Source organism: Canis lupus, chromosome 2 (genome assembly GCF_011100685.1).
Source record: "Canis lupus familiaris isolate Mischka breed German Shepherd chromosome 2, alternate assembly UU_Cfam_GSD_1.0, whole genome shotgun sequence".
Lineage (NCBI taxonomy): Eukaryota > Metazoa > Chordata > Mammalia > Carnivora > Canidae > Canis > Canis lupus.
In genome coordinates, this window is record NC_049223.1 from 67,133,178 (window position 1) to 67,157,530 (window position 24,353).

General features: G+C 34.7%; 1 protein-coding gene and 1 long non-coding RNA gene across 18 annotated transcripts in view; one reads left to right on the top strand and one right to left on the bottom strand.

Annotated features, from left to right (window-relative positions):
• ITFG1 (integrin alpha FG-GAP repeat containing 1) overlaps positions 1–19,833 on the top strand; it is a 143,607-nt gene extending 123,774 nt beyond the window's left edge. Inside the window, exons 7-10 of the mRNA XM_038531139.1 lie at positions 11,111–11,235; positions 11,844–11,927; positions 15,593–15,710; positions 18,417–19,833. Of these exons, the coding sequence (XP_038387067.1) occupies positions 11,111–11,235; positions 11,844–11,927; positions 15,593–15,625 (242 nt within the window). The 3' untranslated portion in view covers positions 15,626–15,710; positions 18,417–19,833. The remainder of the gene's footprint in view (positions 1–11,110; positions 11,236–11,843; positions 11,928–15,592; positions 15,711–18,416) is intronic.
• LOC102154216 overlaps positions 1–24,353 on the bottom strand; it is an 87,696-nt gene that overhangs the window by 34,642 nt on the left and 28,701 nt on the right. For 14 of the 17 annotated variants that reach the window (XR_005355861.1, XR_005355859.1, XR_005355860.1 and 11 more), the window contains 2 exons: positions 16,945–16,992; positions 1,633–1,791 (listed from right to left, as the gene is read on the bottom strand). This is a non-coding gene — a long non-coding RNA (uncharacterized LOC102154216). The remainder of the gene's footprint in view (positions 1–1,632; positions 1,792–16,944; positions 16,993–24,353) is intronic. The other 3 variants (XR_005355863.1, XR_005355862.1, XR_005355852.1) reach the window with 1 other exon arrangement.

Here is a 24,353-nt window from a genome sequence, read left to right on the forward strand (position 1 = left end):
TCATGATGCACAGGATGTTATATGGAAGTGCTGGATCATTATATTGTAAACCTGAAACTAAAATAATTATACTGGAACTTTTAAAAAAAGAATAAAAGATTCAAAGAAGTAATTAAAAAATCATCAGTGTGTTAATCCATTTTATCACTTGCTGTCTTTGGCTATTATTCTTAGTTGATAATTTCTTTAAAAAGTGGTTATATATTACCAGAAATCATCCTACTAAAATAGCTTTGATATTCTATATTATCCAGAATATTCAGGACATTGGGGTCTTAGATCAAATATTTTGATAAGAAGCCACCAATGCCACCTTAGATTTTTTTTATTGATTTCCACATAATTAAAATAGGTATATGAAGCATCTGTCATACTCATTTTCTATAAACTTTGCATGTAAGCTGTTTGAAACTTGGAACGCTTTTTAAAAATCATTTTAAAATATGAGAGAAAGGATTATATTATCAGAATACACCAGAAAATCCAGTTTAACTGCTAGATTTTCTGGCTAGGAAATCTGATTTGGTAAATATTTACAATGAAACTTATTAGATGAAATACCACAAATTATTTTACCTCAGGTTGGCATTTAGGTACAAGGGACATGATAATTGTTACAGCTACAAAGATTTTATTAGCTGTATCAAAAACCTGCTCTGTAAGCAATTAAAATACACCAGTAGTGGGATGCCTGGGTGGCTTAGCAGTTGAGTGTCTGCCTTTGGCTCAAGGCATGATCCCAGAGTGCCAGATCAAGTCCCACATCAGGCTTCCTGCATGGAGCCTGCTTCTCCCTCTGCCTGTGCCTCTGCCTCTGTGTGTGTGTGTCTCTCATGAATAAGTAAATAAAATATTTTTTTTAAAAAATCCCCCTATGGGCAGTGAAAATAGTCCCAAAATTTTCACCCTGCTCTTTTAACTATCTTGAATGAGCCAGAGAACCTGACCCTATTCTAGTGTAGATCAAAGACTAGTCCATATCCAGAGTACACAGTCTTTTTCATAATCAAATCCTGTGTGGATATAATTGGATTAAACTCTTCCTCAGCAAGTTGGTGCCTGTTGTAGAAGATCAACAACGTATACCAGTCTCATCTCCCAGAACTGCTTAAATAGCCTAGGCTTTAGGTATAGAAGAGGATATCACAAAGCCCAGGAGCCACAGCCTGGATTTACAAAAATTAAGAAAAGCCATGTTAACTGGAATGGCTGCATATAAAATGTTATTCCCAGATCATATCCTCGGACACCACAAATACTATACAGATCCAAACAGTAGAAGATAAAATGCCATTGAATGGGGTTATTCAATGTCATTAGAAGTCCTTTTTATAGAACGGTAAGACAAACATCACACTTCTTTTTCAATTCAGAGTAAGATCACAGGTGATGATGAAGGGTGTCGGATTTGGAATTAGGCTGCCAAATTAAAGCCCCAGCTCCAATATTTATTAGCTGTAGGTTTTTTGTCAAATTGCTTAACCTCTTACTTTCCGCATAATCAAGTGGAGATAGTAATAGTACCTAGACACATGTAATTATTATTAACAACTGAACTAAGACACAAGAAGCACTTGCCGTAGTTTTTGGCACATCATACACAATTAATAGCTGTTAATTCATATTGCTTACAGAGAGTATTTTCTTTAATTTTTATACTTTGTCCTCTCTTGCTGTTCTTCATCTCCACTTTAATTGATGTCAATGTACTCTTGTTTCAGAGTTGTCCATTTTGGAATAATGAATACTTCTCAGAACAGTCTTCTCTCCCAAGAAGAGGCATGTTTTTCTCTAAAGTTGCATAAAATATTGGTTGTTTGAATGTGTTCTTTTATCTCATTTTTATAGAGATGCTATTTTTCCTCAAGCCAGGGCAGTGCCAGAGGACTTACAGACATTATTGTTAGATGCAAATTCCCAGTCGCTTAAACCCTTGCAGGGAGATAAATTTCAATGTCCTTTTGACTCAAAATAACACACACGCACACACATATCCACGTACCAAGGAAGATAAAATTTCAGTGTTTTCCCTTTAATTAGTGATTTTTCCTTTCCACTCTTCCTCCTCTTACATCAGCATATATACATTATTTAAGTTTTATTTTTGACAAATAGATATCAGAGCTACAGTTATGATAAAATTCATATCCAGTATTCTTTTTTTTTTAATTTTTATTTATTTATGATAGTCACAGAGAGAGAGAGAGGCAGAGACATAGGCAGAAGGAGAAGCAGGCTCCATGCACCAGGAGCCCGATGTGGGATTCGATCCCGGGTCTCCAGGATCACGCCCTGGGCCAAAGGCAGGCGCTAAACCGCTGCGCCACCCAGGGATCCCCATATCCAGTATTCTTAATAAAGTTGACTTCCATATCTTACCTCAAAATAGAGGGCACGGGAATTATTTAAGTGGGATTTATCTCCTGTCCTGCCTTCTTAATTAACTTAGACTTTTAAATTACAGCATAACCTATTTTACAATGGCTTTAAGTAGTTAGAATTATATATCAGTGTAACATTCTCCTGGAGAATAAGAATGAATCAACTTTTAAAAATGTTATTTTTTTAATTACATAAATGTGTATTTGAACTATATTGGAAAATCAGATTATGATAGTCATAAAAGAACATACAGGCATTTGAATCTGGTAATTGGGGTATCACAAATGCCTTTTATGTATTTATCTTTAGGTAGACTATCTTTCTATATTGTAGGTAGACTATCTTTCTATATTGCCATCTATGTAGTATAAATTGCTACAGTATTTTTAAGTTGGTAATATGTTACAAGACTCAGGTTTGATTCATTTGGAGGGTAAAATTTCTTTATTCATGCATTTGTTTAGCAAATATGTACTGAGTGCCTAATATATGCCAGGCCTGTTCTAGGCTCTTATAATATAGAAGTAAATAAAACTAACCTAAATCTTAGCCCTCATAGAGATAACGTTCTAGTAGGGGGGAAAGAGGCAATAAACATAATTATTTAATATTATTTTGTTGTCAGCAAGTGCTAAGAACTGTGGGGCAGGTGGATAGTCATCAATTTTCTGTAGAGTGTTCAAAGCAGGTCTTCCTGAGAAAGTGTCATTTGAATAAAGATTTGAAGGAAGTAAGAGAATTGGACACATGGTTATCTTTTGAAGAATATTCTTGGCAAAGGAGAAAGCCACTGCCAAGGCTGGAAGGTATCAGAATTTGTGTAATTTTCAAGAAAGAGTGAAGAGCCAGTGTCTTAGAGAAGACAAAAGGGAAATTAAGGAGTTAAAAATGAAACTGAGTTAAATGAGGGTTGAGGAATATAAACTAAGTAGGACAAATTTTTATTCCTAGTGAAGCAACAGACAATAGGAAGAACAACAGTTGAAGCAGGGAAACCCATTAAAATAATTCAGCTAGAGATAATGGTGGCTTGGATCAAGATGATAGCAGTGAAGGTAGAAATGTGTTTGGATTGTGGACATATCTTTCATCTCTTGGCAGACTGTGTATAGGGCATGAGGAGGGGAAAGTACTATAACTACAAGGTTACTGGCCCAAGCAAGTAGAAAGATTGAGTTGCATAACTGAGATGAGTTCTATTTCTGTGTATATAACCCAAAAGAATTGAAAGCAGAGTCTCAAAGTGATATCTGTACATCCATGTTCATAGCAACATTACTCATAAAAACCAAAAGGTGGAATCAGCCCCAATGTCTATAAATGAATGAATGGCTAAACAAATCAAAGTATATACATACTTTGAATATTATTCAGCCATTAAAGGAGTGAAGTACTTACGATAACTGCAATAATTTATATAGACCTTGAAAATGTTATACTAAGTGAAAGAATCCAGACACAAGTGGCCACATGTTTGTATGATTCCTTTTACATGTAGAATAAAGGTAGAATAGATAAATTCATAGAAACTAAGAGCAAGTTAGAGGTTACCGGGGAGAAGGGAAGGGGGAATAATTACTTAATGGGTATATTTATGGGGTGATGAAATATTTGGAAACTAGAGAGAGCTAGTGGTTGCACAACATTCTGAATACACTTAAAGGCCACCTAATTTTTATACTTTAAAATAGTTAACTGTACATTATGTGAATTTCACACCTAAAAAAAATAAGGAAATGGAATGTAATAGGTGCTTTCATTGAAAACTAGTAGAAATGTAAAGTAGTACAACCTCTTTTTAGAAATCAGGTTTTCTTTTCTATATCATTATCCAGGTGTTCCAGCACAATTTGTTTAAGAAACTTTTTTTTTTTTATCCAGCGAATGTTCTACTTCATAACCTAGTATTCCATATCTAGGATGTAAAAAACTAATCTGGATACAGACAAATACTGATGGGCAGAGATGTTCACCAAAGCATTATTTAAAATGGTGTAAGATTAATCACTTCTTGGCCTTTCGGCTAAGTATAGTATCTGTTCTTATCAGTTTAATATAATAGTGAAAAATAGGAAGAAATCCATCACCTCCAACAATAGATTTTTTTGATGATGATATAAGAGGATTAATGTAGGCAATAAAATTGTTTTGATAATGTCTGTGTAGATTTTAGAAAAATAATTTAAAAAAAAGAAAAATAATTTTAAAGGCATATGTAATCATAAATGTCTTTTAACTGTTATTTTGGTTTTCTCTTAATGGGGTTTCAGTGTTGCAATAATCTTTCTCTCTGCCTACCTGTTTTTAAAGAATTTAATAACATGAGAAATACTCATAATACTAATTGAGAAGCAATAAAACTAAACTATGCTAATGTGTTTGTGCCTGCACATGCCTAGGGAAAGTTACATGATTAAAAGTATGCTAAAATATAATACTTGAGTCTTCATTTTGAGATTTTGGATAATTTTATTTTCCTTATTTTTAATAGTTTTTAAGTTTTCTTATTCAACATACTATTTTAATTTGAAATTTATATTGTATGGTCTTAATACAGTATTACTGATAAATATTCTTATTTTGGTTCTTTACAGTAAGGTAATCATAGGAAAATAATTTGTATGTCTAGTTTATTTTTTTTTTTGTATGTCTAGTTTAATGTCTCAAGTCAGTCTTTGCTGGTAGTGTAATGTAATCAGTATATATTTTATTTTTACTTCACTATGTATTAATAAATTTTATGATAACAAATACAGCTAACACTTATTATTTACTGTGCGGGACAAGATACTCAAGTTTAAGCATTATCATTCAATCAGCATAACTCCATAAGGCAGACTAATTCTACTAATTTGCAATTCACTGTATTGCTTTATAGTTTTACTACATTGTTTAAATACCTACCCCTAAGTTCGCTGTTTCTTTCCATTATATACACCTATTTCTAACATAAGAACTATATTAAAAAACCATGTATACTTTCAAATGATTTCATATCTCTGGTGATGTTAGCAGAGTACCAATGAATATTAAAATATTTAGATATTAATTAGTCTTATCCTTTAAACATTCAGTTTAATTATGTAGCAAATACCTAACAAATACACACATAGGGAGAGATTGACTTTTAGAATGCCAGTGTGAGGACTACGTGAACCTACTCTCCCCAAAAAGGAAAAAAAAATACTGGCCAAACAACTAATATCAACCATTTCAGAACTCTAGAAATTAACTAAAGCCAAAGAATGGACTATTTGTCTATCCAAGAGGAACTACTAACCCTCAGTAAGGTAGCAGGGTCTATAGCGCTTTAATTTGGGGCTATTACCACCCAAGCTCCCTTCTCAAGTACTGAGTGGTGTGGCAGTGAAGCGCTGTGAAAAGCCAGTAGCTCACAGTAGACAGGACTGACTGAATTAAAATTCCCATCCCCATAGCAGTGTCAAAATTTTATCTAAACTAGCAACCCCCTGGAAAAATCCCCATTCTCAGGATGTTGGGGCTATTTGATCTGAGTTGGAGTTCAGCCCAACAGTAAAAAAATAAAATTAAAAAAAAAAAAAAAAAAGCCCTATCCCCCAGGGCATTACCAAAACAACAATCCTCTGTCGGCAAAATGTAAGCAACCTAAGCCTATGATTTCAGGGATAGTGAAACAAGAGCCTGGCCAAAGTATAAAAGGAAGTCCTGAGGAACTAGGTGACCATAGACAACTTTGCAGTATATTCATGGGGATCTAGAAGGCTGTGAAGATGCCTAGAAAGGAAACTCCTTCATTCAAAAGTCAGCTTGAGGACAGCCCTGGCTCAGTGGTTTAGCGCCGCCTTCAGCCTGGGGTGTGATCCTGGAGACCTGGGATCAAGTCCCATGTCGGGCTCCCTGCCTGCTTCTCCCTCTGCCTGTGTCTCTGCCTCTCTCTCTGTGTCTCTCATAAATAAATTTTTTAAATCTTAAAAAAAAAAAAAAAAAAGTCAGCTTGAGTATACTACCTTGAGGCCCTGCTCAAGCAAGAAATGAAAGCTAAAGCTGTCCTGTAAATGCCTGAAGTTTGAAGGCATGCTTCCACACATACTTCCCCCAAAGTGTGGAACACATATAGACAAGATTTTTAAGGAAATCCTGTGTACCAGTCATTGGTTATAATGACTCAAGTATGCCCCCTAGAAAGCCAGGCTTAAGACAAACACTTTAAAAATAAGAAAATAAATAACTTTGTGGCGGGGAATGCAGAATCTATAGAATTCATCCAGGAAAGTCATTAAACAAATGAGCACCACCAACAACAAAGAAAAACCGACAAAGCCCTGAAGGGAGATGGTTGATACTATAGTTGTTATAGTATCTAAGAAGTCCACTTGCAACAACAAATTATAAGATATGCAAAGAAACAGGAATGTGTGCCACAAATACATTTTAAAAAAATAAAAGCAAACAACATAAAATGTGCCCAAAGATACTGGACTTAGTTGACAGAAACTATAAATCAGCTATTATAAATATGTTCAAAGAACTAAAAGAAGCCAGGATAGAAGAATAAGGGTTAAGTATGACAACTATGTCTTATTAAATAGAAAATGGAAATAAAGAGATAAAGATCATTTTTAAAAATCAAATAGAAATTCTGGAGGTGGAAAATATAGTAACTGAAATGAAAAATTCAGTAGAGGCTCAACAACAGATTTGAGTTGACAAAAGAATAAACAAACTTGAATACAAATCTTTGTATAGAGAAAGTATACAACCTGTGTTACAGGAAAAACCTGAGAGAGGTGCCTGGTTGGTTCAGTCAGTTAAGTGTCCAACTCTTGGTTTCAGCTCAGGTCATGATTTCAGGGTTGTGAGGTTGAGCCCCTCCCCTTTCTCTCTCTCTCTCTTTGTAAAATAAAAAATAAATATTTTTTAAAAACATAAAACCTCAGAGACCTATGTATCTTCCATCAAGCACACTAACATATGTAGAAGGGAATTCTTAGAAGGAAAAAAAGGAAAGGGGGCAAAATAAATATATGAAGCAATAATGGGAGAAATTTGATGAAGAACATTAATCAGCACATCTAAGAACCTCAGCAAATTCCAAGGAGAATAAATTCAGAGAGATCCACACATAGTCAAACTGTCAAAAAACAAAGAGAGCTGCTACTTAATACATACAAGAAGCCTCAATAAGATTAACAGCTGAGGGGCAACCCTGGTGGCTCAGCAGTTTAGCACCACCTTCAGCCCAGGGCGTGATCCTGGAGTCCCAGAATCGAGTCCCACATTGGGCTCCCTGCATGGAGCCTGCTTCTCCCTCTGCCTGTGTCTCTGCCTCTCTCTCTCTCTCTCCTCTCTGTGTATTCTCATGAATAAATAAATAAATAAAATCTTAAAAAAAAAAAAAAAAGATTAACAGCTGACTTCTCACCAAAAACCACAGAAGCCAGAAGGGGATAGTATACTCAAAGTGCTATTCTGCATGTATGGGCAGCCAGGGTAGCTCAGTGGCTTAGTGCCGCCTTCAGCCCAGAATCTGCTTCAGCATGATCCTGGAGACCCGGGATCGAGTCCCACGACAAGCTCCCTGCATGGAGCCTACTTCTCCCTCTGCCTGTGTCTCTACCTCTCTCTCTCTCTCTCTCTCTCTCTCTCTCTGAATAAATAAATAAAATCTTAAAAAAAAAAAAAGGAGTTCTGCATGTGGCAATGCTATCCTTCAAAAATGAAGAAATTTAGACATTCAGATATTCTTAGGTAAACAAAACAGATAATTCACCTCCAATAGACCAACCCTACAAGAAATGCTAAACTGAGAGGGCAACTGGACAGTAACTCAAATCCACACAATTAAGTTGAAAACACCAATAAGACTATAGATAAACATAAAATATGGTAATGCCTCATTTCCTATCTGTCTTAAAAGACAACTGCATAAAATGATCATTATAAATCTGTGTTGAGGGGATCCCTGGGTGGCTCATCAGTTTAGCACCTGCCTTCAGCCCATGGCGTGATCCTGGAGACCTGGGATCAAGTCCCACACCGGGCTCTCTGCATGGAGCCTGCTTCTCCCTCTGCTTGTGTCTCTGCCTCTCTCTCTCTCTGTCTTTCATGAATAAATAAAATCTTTTAATTAATAAATAAATAAATCTGTGTTGATGGGTTGATAATGCATAAAAATATAATTTGTATAATAAGAGCAAGGAAGGAGGAAGACAATAGCTATTTTGGAGCAAAGTTGTTATATGCACTAGGAATTAAAGTTGATTTTTTAGTTAATATGCTAATTGTAATCCCCATGGCAACCACGAAAACCATAATTCAAAAAAGAGAAAAGAAAGTAGAGAATTAAAATGGTATACTAGAAAACATTTAACAAAGCATCAATGAAGAAATAGAATTTAAAAGACATAAGACCTGTACAGGGATCCCTGGGTGGCGCAGCGGTTTGGCGCCTGCCTTTGGCCCAGGGCGCGATCCTGGAGACCCGGGATCGAATCCCACGTCGGGCTCCCAGTGTATGGAGCCTGCTTCTCCCTCTGCCTGTGTCTCTGCGCCCCTCTCTCTCTCTCTGTGACTATCATAAATAAAAATTAAAATTAAAAAAAATAATAAATTAAAAAAAAAAGACCTGTACAAAACCAGAAGTAAATGGGAGACATAAATCCTACCTTATCAGTAATTACATCAAATGTAATTGGAATAAACACTCCTATCAAAAGACAGAGATTGGTACAATGGATAATTATAATATGACCCAATTATGTGCCATCTACAATTATGTATCTTTGAGACGCTTTAAGCGCAAAGATACAAAAAAATTGAGGGGTGCCTGGCTGGCTCATTCAATGGAGCATGTGACTCTTCACCTAAGAATTGTAAATTCAAGCCCTACATTGGGTATAGAGATTACTTTAAAAAAATAAAATCTTTTTTAAAAAGACATAAATAAGTTAAAATTAAAAAGATAGGGAAAATTATGCCATGCAAAGAGTAACCAAAAGAAAGCTGGAATTGCCATTCTAATATCAGATTAAACTAGACTTTAAGATAAAAAAATGTTACTAGAGACAAAGAAGGACACTTCATAATGATAATAAAAACGGCAGTCCATAAGGAAACTATAAAGATATTGGCACCTAATAACAGAGCATCTCAAATACACGAAGAATTGAGGAGAGAAATCAATAATTCAAAAATAAATTATTGGAGACTTTAATACCGTACTTCTAGCAGTGGATCAAATGAGGCATAATATCTAAAAAGAAAGAGAAAATGACGCTGTAAACCAACAAAACCTGACATTTATAGAACACTCCACCCAACCGGAGCAGGGTATGCATTCTTCTCAAGCACAACTGGAAAGTTCTCCAAAGTAGACCATATACTAGGTCACAAAACAAGCCTCAGTAATGGAAAATGATTGAAATCATCCCAAGTACATTCCCCAACTATAATGGGATGATATTAGAAATCATTAATATTTGAACATTCACAAATATATGGTAATTAACACACTCCTAAAAAATCTATGGGTCAAATAAGAAATCACAAGGGAAACTAGAAAATATTTGAGATGCAAGAGAGCAAAAACACAACATACCACAATATATAGGATGCATCTAAAGTGGTTTTTGGAAGGAAATTTAGTACTTTAAGTGCCTATATTAAGGAATAGGAACAATCTCAAATTGATAACCACCTTAAAAGATAGCCAACTAAACTAGCAAACTAAAACCAAAACAAGCAAAAGAAAAGACTCATATTACTAAAATCCAAAATAAAATAAGATTCTACTACCACCCTTCACAGAAATAAAAAGGTAACTACACGTACATATAGCCAATAACATTTGAAAAGGCACTCAGCATCATAAGTCATTAGGGAAATGCAAAAAAAGCCACAATGAGATACCACTTCACAACTACTGGAATGGCTATGATAAAAAAAACGAAACAACAACCACAACAGATAAAGTGTTAGCAAAGACGTGGAAAACTTAGAATCTTCATACATAATGGTGGGAATACAGAATGGTGCAACCATTTTGGAAAACATAAGTTGACACAAATACTTGTATGTGAATGTGCACAGCAGCATTTTTCATAAAAAGACCACACATTGTATGATTATATGAATCTCCAGAAGAAGCAACTCTATAAAGTAGATTTGTGGTTGCCCATAGCTGAAAGAGTAAGGGTTAGAAATAGAATAACTACTAATGAGAATGGGGTTTCTTTTTTTGGGTGATGAAAACATTCTAAAATTTGACCATGGTTATGGCTCAAAAACTTTTTTAAGGGATCCCTGGGTGGTGCAGTGGTTTGGCACCTGCCTTTGGCCCAGGGCGTGATCCTGGAGACCCGGGATCGAATCCCACGTCGGGCTCCCAGTGCATGGAGCCTGCTTCTACCTCTGCCTGTGTCTCTGCCTCTCTCTCTCTCTCTCTCTCTCTGTGTGTGACTATCATAAATAAATAAAAATTTAAAAAAAAACTTTTTTAATATACTCAAAACCACTAATTGTACATTTTAAATGGGTGACGCCTATGGTATGTGAATTGTATCTCAATAAAGCTGCTTTCTTTGAAAAGTGAATCATTGATGGTAATGAACCAGACATTTCATTTAACATTTTTATCCTTAAAGAATTAAGTTTTGGCACCTGAATTGTTAACATTTTATCATTTTAATATTTGATGAGAGCAGTGTTTACAAAGATGCCTTTTTTTTTTTTTTTTTAATAAATTTAGCTGGACAACTCAGCCAATCAGCACATTTAGCCCTCCAACTACCATACAATGTACTTGGTTTAGGTCGAAGTGCAAATTTCCTTGATCATCTTTATGTTGGCATTCCCCGTCCATCTGGAGAGAAGGTGAGTAAAAATTTATTTTGCTTACAATTAATCTGTGTCATAATATACACTATTCAAATATCTGAATTTAATAATTTGAATTTAATCGAATTTGAATTCGAATAATTGAAACTTTTTAAAAGAATGTAGGAAAAGAAAGTGACCCATCTAAGCTTATCTTACATAGAACACATCATAACTTAAAGATATTGTTTCTACCACTGCTCATAAACCTCATGACCTCCTTTCCCTCTTTCCTGCTTTTAACTTCATCTTCAATATCTAAAGTAATACTTTATTTTGTTTCTTGTCATACTTCGCCTCCACTCGAATTTTAACTTCAAGCAGCACTTGTACATAGCACTTTGAACAGTGTCTGCTACACTGTTCAAGTAAATTAATGAATCCATAAGACGGAAAGAAAATCCTTCCCTGAAAAGATCTAAAAAATTGGCCAAAAGGGCACCAGAGCCTTGTTTGGGGCTTAATATATATATATAAATTTAGCTTACTCCATACCTAGAATTTCAATTAATTAAGGAGCACTTGAGCTTTTTCCTTACTTATTTAATAATAATTCTGTTTTTAAAGTATACTAGATGTTAAATGTTCTTAAATTCTTTTTCCAGTCTATACGAAAACAAGAGTGGACCTGCAATCATTCCAAATTCCCAGCTAATTGTCATTCCATATCCTCACAATGTTCCTCGAAGGTAATGTCCTTGCTTGAACTGATTTTGGTAAAAATGCTGTCAACTCAGAATCATAGGTACAGTTACATCTTGTAAAAACTCTCTCTGTTCTACTGTGTTCCCATGAGTGCCATCATTTAATTTGCTTACAGCAAACGTTAAATGACTAAACATTCCTACACAAAAGGTCTCTGACTTTTTTTATAAAGAACAAATTAAGCCTTATTAGAAAAACAGCCAGTTAACTAATTAGGGATTTATACATATGCTGCTTAAATAAACTGATCTTCAGTTTACTAGCTGTAAATCCTAAAATTTCAGAATGCTGAATTTTTTTAATGATTTATTTATTTATTCATGAGAGACACAGACAGAGAGAGAGAGAGAAAGAGAGAGAGGCAGAGACACAGTCAGAGAGAGAAGCAGGCTCCCTGTGAGGAGCCTGATGTGGGACTCGATCCCAGATCCCAGGATCATGACCTGAGCCAAAGGCAAGCGCCCAGCCGCTGAGCCACCCAGGCGTCCCAGAATGCTGAATTTTTTTTATAACAAGCACTGATCTTTCTAATAAATGCTTGGGAAGTGGTATATATCCCACAGTGGTTAGGCACAAGTTTTAGAGTCAAACAGACCTAGGCTGGAAACTAAGATCCACTGCTGAGGGTCAATTTCTGCACCTTTTTCTACCATAAAAGGATGTAGACAAAATATGTTTCCGATAGTGCCCAGCATAGATTAAGTTTTCAGTGAAAGGTATTTTTATCTTATTAGCAGAATATATTCCTTAAAAAGAAAAAGAATATATTCCTCATATAGGAATAGCATTTAAATCTAACCCCCCCTGTTTTTTAAAAGTAGATGATAAAGATATTCACTAACACTTAAATTTCACTAGGAAGAAAAATAACCAGGGATGCCTGGGTGGCTCAGCAGTTGAGCATCTGCTTTCGGCCCAGGGTGTGATCTGGAGTTCGGGGATCGAGTCCCATATCAGGCTCCTTGTATGGAGCCTGCTTCTCCTGTCTCTGCCTTTCTCTGTGTCTCTTATGAATAAGTAAATTAAAATCTTTAAAAAAGAAAAGAAAAAAATAACCAAGGAGGAAGGGTGTAATGTATCTATGAATATGTAACCAACAAGGTCTGGCTTTGTTACATTCCTTCTCGAAATGCAGTGTATATTGTTCTTTATTAAATTTTTAGGTGGAGTATATTCAGTGGTTTGCTAGTACCAGTTCATGCCACCCCATGAACTGATTATATGCATGTTTTTCCCACCCTGTTCAGTGAGGTCACACGTCAGCTATGATGGGAGTATTTACAACATGAAAATTGACAACTGCCAATCAGGGCTTTTTCCCCATCCCAGAGAGCCCGTTTACCAGCATACCACAGGATGTATCTTATGTGGGTTAAAGGGCTTTAGAACCAAACTACTTAAGAAAATAACTTTATTACAACATTATGCTTGAAATAAGATAACATCACTAGAAGGGCACCTGACGGGCTCAGACAGTGGAGCACATGACTCTTGATTTCAGGGTTATGGGTTCGAGCCCCATGTAGGATACAGAGATTACTTAAAAATAAAATCTTAACAAATAAAAAAGATGGGATGCCTGGGTGACTCAGCGTTTGAGCGAGCGCCTGCCTTTGGCTCAGGGTGTGATCCCACGGGATCGAGTCCCACATCGGGCTTCCTGCATGGAGCCTGCTTCTCCCTCTGCCTACATCTCTGCCTCTCTTTCTGTGTCTCTCATGAATAAATAAATAAAATCTTAAAAAAAATAATATCACTAGAAACAGTTCTAATCTGCATTCAAATATTTTTTAATGAATCTGTATTATGTGTTTGTTATTTTTCTATACGTGAAATTTATAACAAAACTAAAAAATCTGTACCATGAGTAGGAAAAGGTTTTGATATTTCTATATGGTATAATATCATCACATAGAACAGTTTCTTAAAGTAGAGTGGTAAGCAAAAGACAATAAAAGAAAAATGTATTTAGAGTATGTAATTAACCATTTGTGATTTGAAAAAGGTATCTGTGCATATATGTCTTTATCTGTATAGAATATCTCTGGAAGGATATGCAAAAAACTGTTAAGAATGACTGCTTCTGAGTAAGAAATTAAGGACTAGCCTTTTGTCCAATTTTTTACCAAGATTCCTATTTTCATGGTTTTAAGTCTGCTTAAGAACTACCCAAAAAAAGTCTCATGAAAGAACTTTTTCCTTTTTTTAAGTATGAGGTAAGCTACTGAAAATAGCTAACTTCAACTAACAATAATCGTTTTCCTAGTTTTCTTACTTTTGAGTTTCTGGAAAATTCTTTTATAGTTTTCTTTTATAATCTCAACATTTTTCATGTTTCCCTTGCTCTTTCTGAAGAACTGTTCTTTTCAAATTTATGTACATAATAAAAACTGAATTGATTTTAGTTTGAGGTGTATTTTGAGATTTATTGACTAGAGGCTAACTTACAGATCAATAAATTTTAATTATCCCAAAATAAGTCAATCGTACTTGCTATTCATCAGAATGATCTTACTTTCATTAAACTTTTAAAATGAAAATAGGCTGAATGGATTAGAAAACAAGCCCCATCTCTATGCTACCTACAAGAGATTCACCTCAGAAATAAAGACACAGACTGAAGGTGAAAGGAGAGGAAAGATGTTTCACGCAAGTGGGAACCAAAAGAAGCTGGGTAGCTATATTTATGTCAGACAAAACAGACTTTAAAACAAAGACTGATAAAAGACAAAGAAGGGCATTATAAAATATTATAGGAGTCAATCCAACAACAGGGTGTAACAATTGGAAATATTTAGGTGCCCAACACAGGATCACCTACATATATAAAGCAACTATTAACAGACCTAAAGGAAGAAACCGACAGTAATACAATAATAGTGACTTTAAAATGAAATTTATGCATTACCTATTTTCAGAGACAACAAAATTCTTTGTACATAACCACCTACAATGTTGATGATATAGACCTCAGTTTTAAGCTTTTCGGAGTTTGCAAGTACTGTATTATGTGGACTGTTTTAGAAGAAAGAACTAGTTCTATTTATACTATGGTCTACATATTGCCATTAACACTAAGGGACTAAAAGTGATTTTCTAAGAAGTCTCAACATCATTATAGTAATATAAACCCTCCAACATGTTACAGAAATGATTGAAGTGTTTTTACACAAGCCATCTATTCTCACCCCCTTAGATATATGGCTGGTTTAGTTGCCCATAATACATATGTGAACAGAGATAAAAAAAAAATAAGGTGATACAAGATCTTATCAAAATTAGGTTTCAGATTCAGCAAGTAAATCGAGATGTAAAAAAAAGTCTCCAATTGTTCTAAGTACCCTTAATAAGTTTACGTAAGAATAATTCTCATAGGATCAAAGAAAAATAATGAAGCATCTCATCAGAAATTCTGTTCTTTTCCAGTTCTCTGAGTAAAATCTGAACTCTGTAGGATCATCAATATTCTTAAAACCCTATCTAAATTTATTGCTGTTGTTTTATGTCTAGTGAATGGATAGATGGGAGAATGAATTAATGGATGAATCATCTGATTCATTAATTAATAGCTATTTGCTTTTGGGACTCAGTAGAATTTTGTTATTTTTCAGTAAAATGTGTAATTTTAATGATTCTGTTTTATCTGCAGCTGGAGTGCCAAGCTGTATCTTACACCAAGTAACATTGTTCTACTTACTGCTATAGCTCTCATCGGTGTCTGTGTTTTCATCTTGGCAATAATTGGCATTTTACATTGGCAGGAAAAGGTTTGTTCATTTAAGTGAAACATTAACTCTTGTTAATTTATAATAGTAATATATTGCTCTCTAAAAATACTAAATAGTATAGACTTTTTTCAAAAGACTAAGATTTTGTGATTTTTCACATTCTATCCATAATGTCCTCTTTTTAATTATAATTTCTTTCATCCCCTTAAGTTACTGGTGTCTCTTAGCAACTCATACAAATCACAGAAAATTATTTTAAAACTTCAGTGCTATACAATAGTAATAAAATGATCACCCCACAATTCCCAGGTATATAGAAAAACTTAATTAGAAATAATGTCATAAAGGCCCAAAAAATAATAATCATTTTTTAACTGGCCTGTGTTTATTATCTACTGTTAGAGCCACGAACACTTTTTTCCAGGAATAATGGCTATGCCTATATAAAGAATTAGAACACAGAGAGGTTAAATGATTTTCTCAGGTATGGGTGTGAAGTAACAACTAAAGTGATAAACGTCTTTTCCATCTATAAAATATTCTTTGCACTAAACTAAACATTTTCCTATTCTTTAGAATAATGGTTAAATAATATTTAAAAACAACAGTCCTGGGCAGCCTGGGTGGCTCAGCGGTTTAGCACTGCCTTCAGCCCAGGGCCTGATCCTGGAGACCCAGGATGGAGTCCCATGTCGGGCTCCCTGCATGGAGCCTGCTTCTCCCTCTGCCTATGTCTCTGCTTCTCTCTCTCTTTCTCTCTCTCTCTCTGTCTCTCATGAGTAAATAAATAAAATCTTTTTTTAAAAAGTGTAGATTTTTTTATACAGTGTTTATGAGGAGGAAAAAGGAGACTATCACATAAATTTACTAGCAGTTTAGATATAAATTGAAAAAGCTAATTTCTATGAAAATGTGGATATGAATTATACATGAATTAATATGAATATATGTTAAAGTATGTAACTAGCAGGTTCCAACAGTGTTTCCCAAAAAAGATTTCTTCATGTCATAAAAGTGTTTCCGTTTTTTGTACCTTCTCTGTTTTGAATGTCATGCCCATCATAATCATTTTTTGTAAACTAAATTTACCATGTGCTGTAGCTGTTGGGAACTTAGGGAGAAGAGATCTTAATTGTTCTGATAAATGTTCATAGGTTTGTCTCTTCCTAAAAAAGTACTCCATTACACTTTAAAAAGGATAAAAGAAACTTATACATTCATGTACTTTTAAGATTGCAACTGAAGACATAAAATAAAGGGTAATTCTACATACTTTTGTCCAGAAGTGTCAGAACATAGTCTGAAGAACATAGCTCTAGACCTATAAAAGGAAGAAAAATAATTTCATTAATTTCTCAGATCACCTGATTATAGTATAAACATAGTAATAATGATACAGTGGCAAAAAATTGAAGTTTTAAATACAGATGTAGATTTGGCCATGTATACTCTCCTATGGTACTGTGCTTCATCTCTACCTCTTTGACCACTTCTCATTCACCTAGCTGGGTGCTCCTTTTCTACCCATTCCTAAACACAGTGTCTGCCCTAAGCCATCCTCTTTCTACACTTTTCCTGCCAATTTTATCCAAAACCATAGCTCAAACTATCACCTCAAATATCCCTAACACTCATCTGTTCCTAAAGTTCTCTTAGCCCATTTCCAGCTGTATCCATGACATCTCTACCTAGACCACTTAAAACAAATACTTTAAAGCTTTGTCTCTCTTCTTTCCCACCTACTTATAAGATTTGATCAGTTGCCCTACTGATTCTGCTTCCATAACAATCTCTGTAGCTGACTCCACTTCTACATTCTTACTCTCAGGGCTTTGTCCTGTTCAGTCCTGCCTAGTCTCCCTGAATCTATTCTCTCCCTTTTCACTCCATTGATCACACTGCTGTCTTTATAACTCATCAAGTTTAGCCTTAATGATATCACTCCTCGGCTCAAAAATCCCTGCCTAAAATGTGTCAACTCCTTAACCTAGCCTTCATAGAACTTCCCTGTGACTCCATCATATACGTTTCCAACCATGTTTGTTTCACATATTCCCTGCTCCTGCCCAAGTTCCCGTGAGCGCACCTATTCTACTCCAAGCTTGGAAGGAATGCCTCTTCTCCTCTATTTTCCATAAATATTTTCTTTCCAAAGCTCTCCCTTTCCTCACTCCAACCTACAAGTAATCTCTCTCCCAGAATATTAGTGATATTTTTCTTTTTTTCCCTGAAATAGTTATTCAATATGTTTCACTTTTTTCTTTAAGTTTCTTGAGAACACGATACAAAACTCCGAATTTTTTTTAATCCCTCAAAATACCAAGCACAGTACTTTGCTGGGAGTGGAGGTCAATGAATATATGCTAAATCAATAGGTTAATGCCAAAATAATTAAGTTACTTAGATTCATTTATTAACATCAGTATTAAGAATGGGAAAAGTATAATAGGTCATTCCACCATTGTAGATTCTAATATTTACTACTACTTTCAAATAAATAAGAAATGATAACAAACTAATATTTTAGGAACATTTCTTATTGTTTTTAAATTCAATTACTGGGTTATTAATTATAAAATAGGTACTGTAAACTATAAAAATTTTATAAGATGATTACATAATAAAATCATATCTTTTATCTATTTGCTTAGAGATTTGTTTTTTTTCATTACTTTTTATTTCAGAAATAAGTCTTCTCTTGACCTTTTCCTATCATTTATAAACTAGTCTAAAATTCTTTTTCAGAAAGCAGATGATAGAGAAAAACGACAAGAAGCCCATCGGTTTCATTTTGATGCTATGTGACTTGCCTTTAATATTACATAATGGAACGGCTACTCACTTGATTAACTGGAACACTAAATTTGGCTGATAGAAGAAATTAAGGGACTTTGAATATTATTTATAAATGATGTATCCTTTGGTAATTATTGAAAAGTATTCAAATAAATATGGTCTGAACATGTCACAAGCTCTTTTTTTAAAGCACTTTGTATACAATAATTTGGGTTATTTAAATGTGCTGTACATTTTTGTTCCTTTGTGGAATGTGTTGCATGTACTCAGGTGTTTATGTATTTATAATCTTACTAGAATAATGATGATGGAAAAAGACATGTATAAATTAAAAAATGAGCAGAGATTTTGTGTTCCACTTGAATGGGTCTTGCTTCTTATTCTAACAATACGAATTATACCTTTGCGAATGTATCACAGATAAAGTTTTTTCACCTTTGTCATAGCAGGTGATAGCACACAGGATACAGCTAGGGTACTCTGGCTTTGGAATTGCAGTCCAACAGACTTGCCTTAAATTCCTGGTTCCACCACTTACAAGCTGTTTGAATTTGGCTAATTGTTAACCTCTGTGAGCCTTGTTTTCTTGTTTACAAATGGGGCTAGTAATACTACTCACTTGGGTTTATAAACATCAGATGGGATGATGTATGTGGAGTGCTTAGCTTGGTGCCTAGCACAAAATTAGTTAACTGCTCAATAAGTGGTAGTTGTCGTGATTATTATTTTTAGGTTTTGTTTTTTTTTTTTTTACAGATTTCTACAACTAATTATCAAAATATTTAGACTCAATAGAATGTTATTTTCAGGCATGAGAAAATCATATTCTTTGGAAGACCTAAATTCTTAGTAGTTGGCATTACATAACAATTTAGTATTTGCTCATATGAACTAAAAATTATAGTACCCTCCGAGAATTAATGTGCACTAAAAATTTTCATTTCAACACTGATCCTTATCATGTGATAATGAGGAATGTCTGATTTCTTGAAAGGAACTGCTGTAGATAGCATCTAAGAATGCAAATATTCAACCACATTTTTATTCTCAAAAGCATATTGGAATCTCTAATTTACATTCAGACTTCAATGCAAATTTTTATGAACTTCACTTCACCAAAATATTACTTTAAGACTTACACCTAAGACTGGGAAAAGTTTATATATCAATGCTATTAATTTTCTAATATGCAGTGGACATGTGATGGCTATAAAACACAAAAACCCATCTAAAAACAAGTAATTTTGTTCTTCATGTTATTTTTTTCTTTACAGTTCATTGACAATGGCATGTGTATAAGTGGTTTACTTTGTGTATCTAAGCATGTTAATGTGTCTCCTTAATAAATACTGTGTATTGAAACAAAGTATTTTTGATGAGTTTGTAAGTATTTTTTAAGTATAAAGTCTAAATCATTTATCTGGACCATAAGACAGAGGTAAAGTGACTCACCTATTGCCTCCTTGTGAGTTCATGCAAGACAGGAATCACCTGACTACAGTACTCGACAACAACACTGCAAGGCACAATTCCACACTCTCCTAAAGACTATTGAGCTAAGTATCTCTCGATTGATACAGCATGAGTTTTAAAACTCACTTGGAGTCAGGATCTATGAGGAGTATGTTATAAGCAAAGAAAATGTTAAAGAGAAAAAAAGAAAAGAGGAAGGAATACTTCATAACTCCCTTAATAAGGTCAATATTTCCCTAATGCCAAAACCGAGTACATATATAATGACCAAGTGGATTACATCCAAAATGAAAAACTAATTTCACTATTTGAGGGAGGAAAAAGCAGTATAACTCACCATATTAGTAAATTAGAAAAACCCTCTTTATTTTCTCAGAGAAAACTTAACAAATCTAACATCCATTCCTGATTTTCTTTAATCTAGGCAAACTATGAATAGAAAGAACTTCCTTAAATTTAAAGGGCTTTTTTTTAAAATATGCAGCTAACAGTCTACTTCATGGTGAGATTGAATGCCTTCTGCCAATGATTAGGTACAAGGCAAGGATGTCCTCTCCCATTGATACTTTTCCACATAGTACTAGAAATCTTAATGAAAGTAATAAAGAAAAGGAAATAAAAGGCATACAGATTGGAAAGGAAGAAATAAAACTATTCCTATTAGTAGATGACATGAGTATCCAGAATATTCCCAGGAATCTATACACACACACACGCACACACATACACAAAACCTCCTAGAACTAAGTGAATTTAGCAAGTTCAGCAGGACACAAGGTCAACACACAATCAATCATTTATATATGAAGACAATGAGCAATTGGAAGTTGACATTTTTTTAAGTACTATTTAAAACAGATACAATAATGAAATTCTTTTTAAAAGATTTATTTACTTAGAGCACATGAGCAGAAGGAATGGAATACCAGCAGACTCCCTGCTGAGCAGGGAGCCCAATGCTGGGCTCAATCCCAAAACCCTGAGATCCATGACCTGAGCCAAAATCAAAAGTTGGATGTTTAACCAGCTGAGCCACCCAGGTGCCCCTGAAATTCTTATGTAGACCTATAACAAAGCATTCATGGGATTTGTATGCAGAAAACTACAAAATGCTAATGAAAGAAATCAAGGAAGATTTGAAAGTAAAGACACTGTTCATGGATTGGAAGATTCAACCTATTAAAGATGCGAATGAACATTCCCCAAAATGATCTATAGATTTGATACTATCCTTATCAAAATCCTAGCAGTATTTTTTTTAACTATACATTATAAACTTTATATAAAAGAAGGAACTAGAACAGCTTAAAATAATTTTGAAAAAGAAGGTAAAAATGGAGGAATCAAACTATCTGATTTTAAGACTTCCGTTAAATCTTATAATAGGGGATCCCTGGATGGTTTAGCGCCTGCCTTCAGCCCAAGGTGTGGTCCTAGAGTCCCAGGATCAAGTCCCACATCGGGCTCCCTGCATGGAGTCTGCTTCTCCTCCTGCCTATTTCTCTGCCTCTCTCTCTCTCTCTCTCTCTCTCTTTCTGTCATTCATGAATAAATAAATAAAATCTTTTTTAAAAATCTTGTAATAAAGTTAGTAACTGAGAGAGTGTGGTATTGACAAAAAGATGGACACACAGAGCAATGGAACAAAACAAAGGGTCCAGAAAGAAACTTACACAAATATAGCTATTTGATTTTTGACAAGAGTGTAAAAGTGATTCAATGGAAGGCAGTCTTTTCAACAGATAGTGTTAGAACAATTGGTCAAACAACAGCAAAGAAAAAGAACTTAACCTAAACCTCACACCTTCTATGATAATTAACTCAGAATGGTTCATAAACTGCAGCACCTGAGTGGTGAGGTCAGTTAAGCATCCAATCCTTGGTTTTGGCTCAGGTCATGATCTCAGAGTTATGAAAATGTGGAACTTAAGACTCTCTCCTTCTTCCTCTGTCCCTCCTCCCCAAGCTCTCTCACTCTCACAATCAATCAATCAATCTTAAAAATGGATCATAAATGTAAAACATAAAACTATAGGCTTTTAGAAGAAAACAGAATATCTTCACAAACTGGAGTTAGGCAAAAAGTCCTTAAGAATGACACCAAAAGTATGATCCATAAAAGAAAGTATTGATAAATTTGACTTCTAAATTAAAGACATTTTCTTTGCCAAAACCAGCTTCAAGACTATGAATAGACGATTGGGGTGTTGGGTGGCTCAGTGGTTTAAGCATCTGCCTTCAGCTCAAGCCATGATCCCAGGGTCCTGGGATTAAGCCCCACAGGGGCTTGTTGCTCAGCACAGTCTGCTCCTCCCTTTGCCTCTACCCCCAGTTTGTGCCCTCTCTCTCAAATAAATCATAAAATCTTTTTTAAAAAGACTATGAATAGACAAGCTGCACACGGGAAGAAAATTTTTGCAAATCACATATCCAACAATGGGCTTATATGCAGAATGTATCCAGAACCCTTAAATGTCAACAATACATAATCCAATTTAAAAGTGGGCAAGAACTTGGATATGTCACTAAAAAAAGGTACACAATTGGCAACTAATCACATGAAAAGATACCCCACATCATTAGCTGCTAGGTAAATGAATATTAAAATCATGAAAAGATACCATTACACACATAACAGCTAAAACAAAAAAAATATTTGAATTCTAAGTGCTGACATGGATGAGGAACAACTGTATCAACTAGAATTCTCATATTCCTGATCAGAATACAGCACTCTCTGGAGATGGTTTTTTTTTTTTTTTTTTTTTTTTTTGAGATGGTTTCTAAAGTCAACTGCACTTTTATATATGAGCAAATCAGAAACAAAGTGGATTTTAAAACAGGTAACATTGACAAAAGCATCAAAGTCAACTATCCTTGAATCAATAACACAAGATGTATCACATCTCTATGGGGTTAATGATAAAACTTTCTTCAGAAACATTAAAGGAGTCTTCAATAAAAGTACATCTATACCATATTCATAGACAGGAAGACAAAGTATCATAAAGATGTCAAATCATCCCAAACTCTAGTCAAGAACCCAATGCATTGTTGTTATTGGTGCTGCTGCTAAACTTGACAAGTTGTTTCTAAAATGCATGTGGAAATACAAAGGGCCAAAAATAGCCCGGAGAATCCTGAAAAAGAACAAAGAACTTGATTCGTCAGATATCTAAACTTAATATAAAGTTATAATGATTAATACAGTATAGTATTAGTGAAGAGACATGGATTCCAGACCTAAACATGAATGCAGGGCAGTCCCTGTGGCGCAGCGATTTAGTGCCACCTGCAGCCCAGGGTGTGATCCTGGAGACCCAGGATCGAGTCCCACATCAGGCTCCCTAGGAGGAGCCTGCTTCTCTCTCTGCCTGTGTCTCTGTGTGTCTCTCTCTCTAATGAATAAATAAATCTTAAAACACACACACACACACACACACAAAAGAAATAAAACTTCACTTATACCCTGAAGCTCCCCATGTGCTTGTGCCTGATTATAATCTTCTCCCAATTTCTTAGTTTATCACTATTATCATTTCCTTCCTTTAGTTTTCTTTTTGTTCTTCCTCAAGGAACATAACTATTTTTCTCTTTTTGAAAAATGAAGTATAGTTGACATACAATCTTCTATTCATTACAGGTGTACAACATAATGATTTGGCAATTGTACGCATTACAAAATGTTTACCACGGTAAATGTAGTTACCCTCTGTTGCCGTATGAAGTTTACACTCTTACTATATTCCCTCTGCTGTACTTTTCATCTTGTGACATATTTATTGTGGAACCGAGATTTTGTACTTCTTAATCCCCTTTACCTATTTTGCCCATCCCTTCACTCCTCTCTGGGAACCACCAATTTGTTCTCTATATTTATGAGTCTGTATCTGATGATTTGTTTACTTAATTTCCATTTCCCAAACTTGAACACCTTTTTACATGTTTCTTGGCTACTCGGATTTCCTTTTTTTAGTGAATGACCTTTTCAAAACTTTTGTGCAATTTTTTACTGGGCTGTCTTTTCAAATAATTTTGTAGACTTTCTCTATTTTGGATAATTAGTCAGTTATATGTGTTGAAATATTTCCTTTCATTTTATGGCTTGTCTTCATCCTTTTAATAGTGTCTGTGATGAATAGAAGTTGTTAATTTTAATGTGCTCCTGTACATAAAGAATTTGCCATATAGTGTTTTTATTGACTTGAATAAGAAACCCATCCCTACCTCAGGATCATGAAGTTATTTATGTGTTTTTAGTTATTAAATACTAAAAGCTGGTAAATTTGCATTCATGTTCATTTTTTTATTTTTTTATTTTTTAAAAGATTTTATTTATTTATTCATAGAGACACACACAGAGAGAGAGGCAGAGACACAGGCAGAAGGAGAAGCAGGCTCCATGCAGGAGCA